This window comes from Staurois parvus, unplaced genomic scaffold (assembly GCF_062004578.1).
Source record: "Staurois parvus isolate SC_StPar_1 unplaced genomic scaffold, SC_StPar_1.0 ptg001134l, whole genome shotgun sequence".
Classification (NCBI taxonomy): domain Eukaryota; kingdom Metazoa; phylum Chordata; class Amphibia; order Anura; family Ranidae; genus Staurois; species Staurois parvus.
The window spans coordinates 3,796,018-3,807,751 of record NW_028318930.1 but is presented as its reverse complement, the minus strand read 5'-3'; the positions used below and the strand labels follow the sequence as shown (position 1 = coordinate 3,807,751).

At 40.7% G+C, this 11,734-nt stretch overlaps 1 protein-coding gene across 1 annotated transcript; it reads left to right on the top strand.

Annotated features, from left to right (window-relative positions):
• Positions 1-2,681: 2,681 nt before the first annotated feature.
• LOC149439328 (uromodulin-like) lies at positions 2,682-9,017 on the top strand. The gene is made up of 4 exons (XM_089659211.1): positions 2,682-2,873; positions 4,235-4,298; positions 6,146-6,184; positions 8,718-9,017. The coding sequence occupies exons 1-4, from the start codon at positions 2,697-2,699 to the stop codon at positions 8,777-8,779; spliced, it is 342 nt and encodes a 113-aa protein (XP_089515337.1). The 5' UTR covers positions 2,682-2,696; the 3' UTR covers positions 8,780-9,017.
• The last annotated feature ends 2,717 nt before the right edge of the window (positions 9,018-11,734 follow it).

The window sequence follows — 11,734 nt, the reverse complement described above, 5'->3', positions numbered from 1 at the left end:
GTATTAGTGTCACTGGGGATGTCAGTGACACCAAGCCAGATCCCCCCAGTGTTAGAATGTCAACCGCAGTCCTGCTATAAGTCACTGACCGCTACCATTACTAGTAAAAATGTAAAAAAAGAAATCCCAGTATATATACCTCCATTTGTAGATGCTATAACTTCTAATCACATTAAATTTACATGTATTGGGATTTTTTTTAGCAAGGACATGTAGCAGAATACATTTTGGCGTAAATTTATGATGTAATTTTAATTTTTTATTGGACAAGTCAAAAATATATTTTTTTCTCAAAATTGTCTGACTTTTCTTTTAATAGCGCAAACGCACAAGCGATCAAATACCATTGAAAGAAAGCTCAATTTGTGGGAAAAAAGGACATAAATGTCATTTGGGTGTGCAATTCATGACCGCGTAATTGGCAGTTAAAGTAATGCAGCACCGTAATGCAAAAAATTGCCTGGTCAGAAAGGGGGGTAAATCCTCTGGAGGGCAAGTGGTTAACCCCTAGAACCCCACTCTAGTGCACTGGAAACACATACATTGCACGCAGTTGTGGGGTGCTTGTAGAGGTGCTCCATTCACTCGAATGGGTCATGTTCAGCAGGCACTGCACCCACAAAATGCAACAGAGTATATCATTCCTGCCACAGCCACCAAGCAAAACATCATAGTGGCAGCATATGTACACCCCCAGTCCTGTGTTGCCAACCATCCATAAATTTATAGACAGTTTGTATAAAACAGGCACTTTTCTCTTGTCCATAAATGTTCACAGACAGGAGAAAAGTGCCCATAAAAACACCCTTGCCATGGGCTCTGAACTGTGCATGCACAGTACTGCAACCAGCCAATTAGAGAACTGGGTGTGCACCTGTGCAGTGACATCATGGCACTTTTTAGGCATGGCTTATATTCATACACCTCATCACACAAGTTGAGGCTGAGCCCAGCAGTTCATTGATTGGCTCGCTTTGGATCTCTGCATGCACAGTTCAGAGCCGACAACAAGGGTGTTTTTTTTTTTTTTTGTAAGCCTTTTCCTGCCAGCTTGCCCACCAGTGGTTAAAGTATGTTTAAAGGGGTCACTCTGCCATGCTCTGATGTAAGAAAGGGACTCTGCCAGAATATGATGTAGGGGGACACTCTGCCATAATCTGATGTATGGGGACACTCTGCCAGACACTGATGTAAGAAGGGGACTCTACCAGAATCTGATGTAAGGGGACACTTTGCCAGTCTCTGACCAACTGGTGTAAGGTGGTGGCACTTTGGGGACACTGATGTGAATGTTGTACTCATCCTAACTGTTGCACTCCATATGTTTTGTATATTACTTACACCTAACCCCTGTACTCTGTACATGCATTGATATGCAGTAACTAAACCTGACCAAGGTGTTCATTGTCTCAACAGTTGCTGGTTTTAATGAAATTCTTCCTTATGGTAGGCTCAGTAAGGCAGTCTATACATTAGTTGTTTTTTGTTCAACATCAGGGTTTCCACGTGGATGCGGAAATCACTCCCGCTGAGGTATTGTGTTCTGACAGCGGAGAGACTTATCACTTAGGACTGATAAGTGCTGCCAGCTATAACTGGCAGTGCTGGTCGTGTGGACATTTTCCTAGAAGCTGGTTGTGCAGAAGTCGATTGGTGCACTGCCCTACCTATCCTCTGACCTGTTGACCCCTAGTACACTCCGCTATTGATTCCTGTTTTTGTACACTGCCCTGCAGACCTCATACCCTGTGCCCCCCCTGACATTTTTTAATGCACCCCCATATCATACTGGCTAGATCCGGCCCTGTGTGCTAGTATGCCGGTAGTAACGTCGGGACAAAGTCATGCAGGGCCAATATGGCAAACTGTGACCAATCCCCTCCTGATGTGCACATGTCATCGTTTTCTTCAGCTAGGAACCCACTCTTAGCTGCCTCAGCGCCTATCTTAGCATCCATTTGCAGTTCCCCAGTCTGCTAATGAGATTTCACGTGGGCCTGGAAGTGCGCTGTCGTGTTGTGGGACCTGTTGTGTGTTTCCTGTCGGTCTCCTTATGATGATTGTGAATAGTGTCAGACCAGCCAGAGGCAAAACACAAGCCAGGGCTCCAAAGGCATTGCTAGGATTGTGAAAGACTTGAGGTACTGGACAGTCCAGCTAGAGGCAAGGTGTGGTGCACCTATGTAAGGAACTGAAGGTGGGGCCACCTTGTACTAACAGAGGGAAGGGTTTAAAGGGGTATAGTTAAATAGGACCTCAGCCTGTATGCTATACTATATATATAGTACCCTAATAAAGCGCCCCATGATTGCAAATGTGGCAAACTATCAAAGGCAAAGAAATGAAATGGTTCAATAAGATCATTGCTGGTTTCCTTGAGGTGATTGTAGCTGTATTAGTTCACTTGTGACAGAAACAATTGAGTACTGTCCATGAAACTTTTTTATTTCACTAACAAACAATTTTCAGGACAAGCTGCTTGGACCCTGAAGTAGGGGACATACCCCGAAAGGTTGTCCTGAAAGTTGTATGTTAGTGCAAATAAAAAAAGTATCACGGACAGTACTCAATTGTATCATTGCTGATTTACAATCAAGGCAAAAATCAAAGCCTAATTATGAAAAGTAATATTTCATTTTCCTAAGTCATGCTAAAACCTGCCAGTTTGGTCAGCAGTGTAACCAAAAAATTCTTGTATGTTTTTTCTTCTTTACAGCTGCCCCCAGGGACCTGTTTCCACAACTGTGTTACAAAATAGAAATGCATTAGAAGCAGCTTTCAGCATAAGCTCCTTTCAGTTTCAAAATCAGGCCAATGTATACCTTTTCTGTGATGTACGTTTGTGTGACAACACCACTGAAACATGTTCTGGGGTAAGTGATAAATACCTTTTCTCTGAAAAGAGGCTGAGATTGTTTGGCAGCAATGAAGCATTTCTCAAGGTGTCCATAGGCATTACATGACAGTTTAGATTGCCTACTGGCTAGGAGCAACATGCCATACACTGTGGTTGATTTGCCTTACCATTGAGGTACCATTCATGTTAAGAAATCCAGCAGTTGCCACCTATGACTGTGGGTTGTCAGATCTTCACTAGCTGTGAAGATGCCTATTACTGTCCATGGCCACGTGAAAGTGATTTTTTTCATGACAGAAGTACAGGGTTACCATTGCTGGCCTCCTTCTGAAAACTGTAGCTGCCTGGCTATATCTGATTAAAGCAGTATTGAACCCAAACCAAAAATGTAATATATTGCAGCTTACCAATGATTAGATGTGTTGGCTGCATTAGTTTTCTTTTTATACAGAAATGTTTTGCCTTTCATTTCTATTTTAAAGAATAGGTTCAACTTTGGGAACATGTTCAATGTTCCATCAGGTGGGACATGTAGCTTGTTCCCACTGCTGCAGATCCTATTCCCTATTCGCCACCTCTAGTGACAGCCAACCAGGGATCTTCTCCCTGAACTTGCTGTCACAGGTTTTTAAAAAAAACACGGCCGTGTGTGGATCTGTTCTGTGAATGGGGTGATGGAATTCTATGAATGGGAGAACTACAAGTACTGACAGTTTTTGTGGCTCTCGGCTTGTAGTTCTTAATGAAGTACCAGGGTGCTGTTGAGTGCATTAGGCACTTCATTGTTTCATCCTGTCATTGTGTAAATGTATGAAGTAAGAGCAGACAGCTTACACTGACAGCCTGCAGCAGTCCTGCATTGCATCCGTGATCTACTGATCGTTGGTGAAATGCGTTGCAGGCTCCTAGTAAAAACATAATCAATGCACTTTTTTTTTCTTCAAAAAGATGTGCATTTTTTTTTTTACAAAGGTGATCTTATCCTTTAAACTGAATGGGTTGTTTTACAAGGTGAGGGTTTACAATCACGTTACGTACAGCATATGGGCATACAGTGTAAAATACATCTTTTGTTGTGGTGCTCAAGAGCCACAGCTGCAGCGTATTTTTGCCTACAGGAATGCATTACAAAAACTGCCATGTGCGTAGCTGCCGGCACAAGCATGTACTCACACACACGTATGGATGTATTTTTCCAGACTTAACATGTAATGTTTTGAAAATCCTGCCTATATGCATGTGTGAATAGATGCTGGTGCTAGCAGTTACTTGTGCCATGCTATTTTTATATAATAAAAATCTAGAATCTCTGTGTGATTTCCTATGATCAGACATGTCAGCCAATCTAACAGCTTATGTTTTTTTTGCTTTCCACAGTGCCGTGCTTCTAAATCCTACAACACAGCTACTAATGAAGTCAAGATAGGCCTAAACTTGGCAGGTATGGCACAATAATTATCATATACATATGTACAGAAATGTTTTCTATTTGTTATGATATTATCATAAGACATAATCTTTTAGTGCCCGATCACACCGGTATTGAAATCGCACCTGCAATCACATCTAATGAATGTGAATGTCAGGGTCTTAACATGTGAGATTTGCTGCAGCTTGATTTCTAAAGCAGTTCTTGCATCACTTTTTCTGCAGTTTTGTAGCGATTTCACATACAGAGAATATATTGGAAATCGTCCTGCAAATTGCAAGAAATCATTGAAAATCTAGTAAAGTAGCAATAAAGTCTTCACAATTTGCACTAAAATTGCACACAAATTGCGCAATTTTAAATATGTGTGATGGGTGACCTAATTTATTAATCCTATTTTTATATTCTCTGCACATAATTGGGTGGTTCTCAGCAAGAGTGAAAATAACATCTGTAGTAAATTGACCCCACAGTGTCTTCAGCAATGTCCATCTTTCAGCACTCAATAGGTGTTGGTATCAATGAGTTCTTATTAAGAATTTTAGTTACTTTGCTTCAACTACCTATCAGAATCAGACTTGCTCTACAGGTTTGAATCATATTGGGGCTGTAGAAAAATAATTCCACTTCTTATGTTACATTCACATCTCTGTGTGCTTGATGCGGTATGTTTTAAGCACAATTTACTTGCGCTTTGATGCGGTTGATATGTGTTACCATTCATTCCAATGGAAGGTGCATATTTCTCAGGAAACCACAACATGCAGCAAAAGGGACTTTTCTTTGCGCTCCCTACCCACACAGTAGTAAAAAGCATAGGCACACATGTGTCCCTTATAAGAAGACATTGATACGTAAAGCCCAGAGAAGTTTCCACTGTTCATGCTTGTACAAGTTAACGCATTGGTCTTAGTATTTGGCGTTCTTCATCTTTGTCTTTCTTTATGTGTGATTCATCACCATTGTCTGTCTCATTTCTCCATGTGGTGGACTTATTACACATCCTAACTACGGGCTCATTTACACTGGAACACAGTACGGGAAACCCACGTTCCTGGCACACATTGTGGGTGTGTGATCTGCTGCGGGTGTCAATATAACCCTAATGACATCCCAAATGTGGAACGTTTGCCTGCACCAGATGGCATGGTACCATACTACCATATGATCTGGTACAGTGTGTTGTTGAAAAGTAGTGTATGCACTACTTTTGGTTTGATCCAGTGCGATCACAACAGACTGAGTCTCACGAGAATCACACAGGAACGAGGACTGTGGTCCTGTGCGATTCAGGTGTGAACCGGCCCTAAATAAGACATTCTTGCTCTTGATTGTATGAACCTATGTTTTGTTCAAACACCCAATTAAGTTGCAAGGGTGGTATCCAAAAATATTGCGGACTTTACTACAGTGTTGTAGGCCAATTGCAAAAGTATTCACACCCTAAACAGAGTAATACATGTTCCCTGTTTATGAGAATAATACAGTTGTTATTCTGTTGCCCTTAAAATGGTTCCAAAGGCCAAAAGGTTTGAACGCCCCACTAACTGCCCCCCCCCCCTCCGTTCCTTAACACATACCTGCCTCCTCTCACGATCCAGCACTGTCCTGTCTGCCTCTCTTCTCCCTTCACTTTCTCTTCTCACAGGAGACTCAGGCAGCAGAGGGAGCTATTGGCTCCTGCTGTTGCCAGCCAAATCCTAGGAGGAGGAAGGGAGTGGGGGCAAGCCATGCTGTGTGTGTCTATTTAATTCCACCGACTTTGCCTGGTTTAGTATACCACTTATTGGGTTTGACATTTGAATAATATTAATAATTTCTTTAGCATTCCATTAATTACTGATTTGTATTTGATGCAGATAATTTTGACTATGTGGGAAGTGCTGGAAAACATACAGGTAAGATTTACAGATGATGAAGATATATACTATAATATACTGTAGAAGAATTAGCTGATAGTTTAGAAGTCTGAAAAAGCTGTCCCTGCAGCTCCTCTTCAGCAAAGAATTCTTTAGTAAATATGGTGATGTTGCTCAATTTAGTTAAGTATCATCTAAATTCTCAGATAAAATGATAGAAGGGGTATTGCTGGGCAGTGGATCTGCTTTTATTCCATGAATTCTTTTTCAGTCCTTGCATTGTGGTTATCATTTTAATATGAAATATCTTGCTATTCCATGCATATAAAACCAACTTAAATATCAATAGTTGCTGTCATTATGCATTGGCTAGGTCCGGGTTTCTCAACTAGGGTTCCTCTAAAGGTTGCTAGGGGTTCCTTAACCAATGAGCAATTTCTGTCCCCCAGATAAGTTCCCACTGACACCATTGATCTTTTTAGCTATCTGTAAGGTGGTGACTCTCGGTGACCACAAGTGTAAGAAGCATTCTTCCCACTGACCATCACACTAATGTATCATGAGCAAGGCTGCTGTTAGAAACCCCAGGGCCCCATACAGCAAACCAGACAGGGCCCTTCCCCCTTCGGTTATGCTTCGGTTATGAATGAACACAGGGAGTGATTGGTACCGAGCACTCATTGTGTTCATCCAGGAAGGAAAGGGGCTAGTAAAATGTGACATATTTACTGGACCCTTCAACCACTCTCCAACCTGAAGGATCTTATTTTGTGCTGGCAGCTGCTGGTAGGAAGGAGGGGAGGATAGCTGGCAGCACTAAGGGGGGGTGGGGGCACACAGGGGGCCAGAGCAGCATGGGAAAATGTAGGGTGCACAGGGAGGGTGATACGGTGCGACAGGGGGGCAATTACTGGAACTGACTCCCTGTATGGCTCTCTGCAGCAGCTGAAAGCCAGTGGGAGGGGGAAGAGAAGAAGCCAGCTTACAACTGCTGCAGAGAGCTATACAGGGGATCGGTTCCAGTAATTGTTCCCCCACCGTGCCAATCACCCTCCCTGCCCACATTTGATTCACCCAGCTGCCTGGGCCCCCCTGCTGGCCTGGGCCCTGTACAGGAGGACTGGTGGTACCCCCTTATCCACAGCCCTGATCATGAGTTATAGATATAGTAATTTGTAGCTGAGGTTCCCTGAGACCGAAATATCTTTTTAAGGTTTCCTCTGCATTGAAAAGTTTGAGAAAGGCTGATATGGAGTTTGTGTTTACTAAAGCATATGAAAAACAGCAGGGGAAAGGTTAAGAAAGGCTGGGTTAGGTGTACAATTTTCCTTGATGTTTAGTCAGGAAGGACCAGCAAAATCATTTTCATCTCGCACAATTATATTGGTTGAGGAGGCCAAACCGTTTCACATTTTAGTCCAATTGCAATATTCCCAATGCACACGTTCCTGAAGATGGCTCTTCGGTGTTGGTGGGTGCTGCAGTGACCACCGGCTAGGAACCGTAGACACTCAATGTGAAGAAATTGAAAATGCTTTCCAATTCACCTAATTAAAAAATAAAACTTTGAATAAAACCAAAGAGAAATGTTGTAGTCTAGTAGTTGTAGTCTACAAAACTTCAAAGAAAACCAGAGAAAAATGTTGTAATCTACATGTTGTAGTCTATTGGTGACCTCCTGAAAATTCTGGGTTTTTTTGGCTACCATGCTGATCCTCTAACTTCATAGAGCCAGTCAGTCAGTGAGCCAGAACAAATATGTTTCACCTTAATATTAAAGCGAGAGGATTGGCAAGGCTGCCAGAAACTAGCATGTTTAGATGGAGGGCAGCATTGTTAGCTCCTATTTTTCTGTCATTGTCAATGTCATTTCATAGAGGTATAAGTAAATTGTTAATAGCCCAAGCAGTGTGTGTACCTTCCCAGTTGGCTGTTTGGGGAATGGTGGACACTGAGAACTCATTGGACTTTGATAGAGATCTGTTCTTGGAAACACGTTGATTTTGTTATGGCTGTGACCAAACAAGGACATGAGGGGAAGTTTCGCAATGGGGACACCTGTTCTGGTGGCAACTTCTAGGGGATTTTCCCTCACCTTTTCTCACTGCTCTAAATAATGTTTAAGTGCAGGAACTCCTACCAATAGGTGTAAAGTACAAGTATATATTTATCCAAAAATTCCCCCAGCCCCCTCTATATTCCCCTTATAAATACAATCTGATATGTTGCACACAAGCTACCCAAGGAGGTTTGTATTTACCTCTTCCAGTGGCCCCTGCGCCATCTGCTTCCTGGCCAGTGAAATTTAGTGGCGGGCAGCCTTTGCTTGCCCACTAATGTCCCATAGACTTGGCTGCTCCTGCAGCATGGGTACATCCTATTCAAGTCTATAGGACCTAGTGTACATAGTGTTTCCTATAATCTTCTCGAAATTAGATAAAGATTATAGTATGGTTGTGTTGTATTCTCTCCAATAAAGAAGTCATGTATGAATACTAAAGAGACATACAGTTTTAGACATGAAAACATTTTCCATGTTTTTTGTACCTTAAAACTATTTTTTTTTCTCTAGCTGCATCCTGGGCTCTGCTGGCTGGAATTCAACTAGCTTTTGTGTTTATCAAGTTCTTCTAAGAAGATCTGAAATCACCTCTTTGTGGTCAGCCATGGCATATATACTTGATTAAATCGTAAGGCAAATCAACTTGATTATTTCTTTTCTGTATTGGATAGAGATATCAGACTCTGCATTGTATTTTTGCTCCTTGTATGGAGTCTTTCTTTAAAGCGGAACTTCACTCTCTCGGTCATTTGATTATTTGTAATCATTGATGCTAGCATTAGTAAATAAATGGAAGGCATACTATATTTACCTGGTCTAAACTTTTTTATTTTTTTTTACATTTCTTCAGTTAGTTCCTGGTTTCCATGCCAAGGCAAATTATGTAATATATGCGAGGTGTCGTCAGGAGGGGAAGAGGGGAGGAGAGGTTTTCCCTGCTAAGTACACCCTCCTGCCTGCATATGTTAGGGGCAGATGGATTCCAGGAAATAAATGCTACATGAATCATCTGCCCTTACTCAAGTTGCCACAGCCAGAAATTCTATGGGGTGCTTCAAAGTGATTTTGCAGCAAAACAATGGATGGATGGGGAAGGGGGTGAGGTTGGTTTGTATATAAAAAATGAATTAAATAGCGTTTTCATTTTGTGGTGCTCAGATCCAGTGCAGTTCCACTTTAATGAGGTGTCTGTCCATTCTGCTGTCTGAGCCAGCAGCTAAATATGTTGTCTTTAAACAAAAATAAAAATCTTCAATCAGTATTAGAATGTGTTAAGTGTACATAAATTCAGTAGATCTGTAAAGGTATCATACAAAGCAGTGCAGCAGTACGGATACTACATAGCAACATTAATTCTAGACCTAAACATCAGTGTAGGAAGTTTGCACACTTGAGTTACATGTAGGCTGGGAGTTTCTTACAAATTCAGTTCCTAAAATTCCAACACCATCATGTGTTGTTATGATATGCAGTTGAATCAGGTGTCTACAGACAGAGACAGTATAATAAAGTATATGTCTATATTTTCACTAAATATTTTCATTACACAGAGTCAATGACATCACCCCCTCCCTTCGGTTTCTAATATAGAGCAGGGTTTCTCAACTAGAGCTCCATGGCTTGAACCCTAGGGTTCCTCCAAAGGTTGCTAGTGGTTCCTTGAGCAATGAGCAATTTATGTCTCCCAGATAAGTTCCTACTAACATCATTGATCTTTTTAGCTATCTGTATGGGGTAATTCTTCCCAATGACAAGTGTAAGGAACATTCTTCCCACTGACCATCACACTAATGTCCCATGAGTTGTAGATATAGTCATTTTTAGCAGGGGTTTCCTGAGACCAGACAATTATTTCAAGTGTTCCTCTGTGTTGAAAAGGTTGGCAAAGGCTGACATAGAGTCGGATTTACTGAAACAAATGAAAAACAGCAAAGATACATCCTAAAGTATGTTGGCATCACATATACTCCTGCACACAGATTCATATTGATGATTGTACATTGATGTTGAATGTGTATGGTGTGGCCGTAATAAATTGTGCATGTTCAACATACTGTACAAGTAATGATGCATCTCTGACTTCTGTTCATATAATATGTGCTACATCTTACCTTTAAATACGTTAAAACTAAATCAACCAAATCCACATTGTGCTAAAACACCAAAAATTGTATTCTTTACTGTTGTGAGAAGAGGCAGCATATGTACAGGAATTTATCACTGGAAGTTAAAATCAAGCATCAACGTGTGAAATTGTGTATGCCAGTCCCTGTTTGCAGTTTTTTTTTAAATTTTGGAAAGTATAGAGAACGTTTAGATGCTCTGTTTGTTTTTTATGCTGTCTGTGTTCCTGCTGTGTATATTCTCTTTGTCAATGTGTCCTGGTGGCCACCACTATCAGAAAAAGAAAGTGATGGGAAATCAAAGATTTTACAGTTGTCACCAAGACAGTAGATGAGGGTAAACTTTCAAAACAGGGATATTGTTCTGTTGACAGCGTAATTCCCCTAACTTTGTAGAGGGGAACTCTCATTCCCTTTTGCATCTCCAGGACAGAAAGTATGGGAAATTCTTCTTTAATTACTGTGCCACAGGGGAAAGTTTCACAAACAATGATACACCTCAGCAAAAGCATTTAACCACTTGCCATCCTGAGGACTTACCCCCTTTAATGACCAGGCCTCTTTTTGCTATTCCGCGCTGCAGCATTTCAACTGATAATTGTGCGGTCATGCAATGCTGTACCCAAATTAAATTTACATCCTTTTTTTCACACAAATAGAGCTTTCTTTAGATGGTATTTGATTACCTGTGCGCTTCTTATTTTTCGCATTATAAACAAATAAGTCCAAATATTTTGAAGAAAAACGATATTTATTAATATATAGTGAACTCAAAGTTAGTAAAAAATTTAGACCAAAATGTATTTTGCTACATGTTTTTGGTAAAAAAAAATCCAAATAAGTGTATAATGATTGCTTTGTTTGAAAGTTATAGCGTCTACAAACTATGGTATAGATACTGCAATTTACACCATTTTTTTGCTATACAGTGCTGCACTGGTTTAACTGAGAATTGCGCGGTCATGCAATACGGTACATAAATGAAATGTACGTCCTTTTTTCACACAAATAGAGCTTTCTTTTGGTGGTATTTGATTTGTGCACTTTTTATTTTTGGCGCTATAAACAAAAAAGTTTAAAAAAAACATATTTTCACATTTCTGTCATAAAAAATATCCAAAAAACTCAAATTTCATCAAATTTAGGCCAAAATATATTCTGCTACATGTTTTTGGTTAAAAAAATCCCAATAAGTGTATATTGATTGCTTTGTGTGAAAGTTATAGCATCTACAAACTATGGTATAAATAATGGAATTCACACAGCTTTTACTTTCTGACTGCCCATCACATTTCTTGAGATGCTAAAATACCAGGATAGTACAAACACCCCCAAATGACCCCTTTTCAGAAAATAGACACCCTAAGCCAGGGGTGGGAAAACTGTGGCCCTCCAGCTGTTATG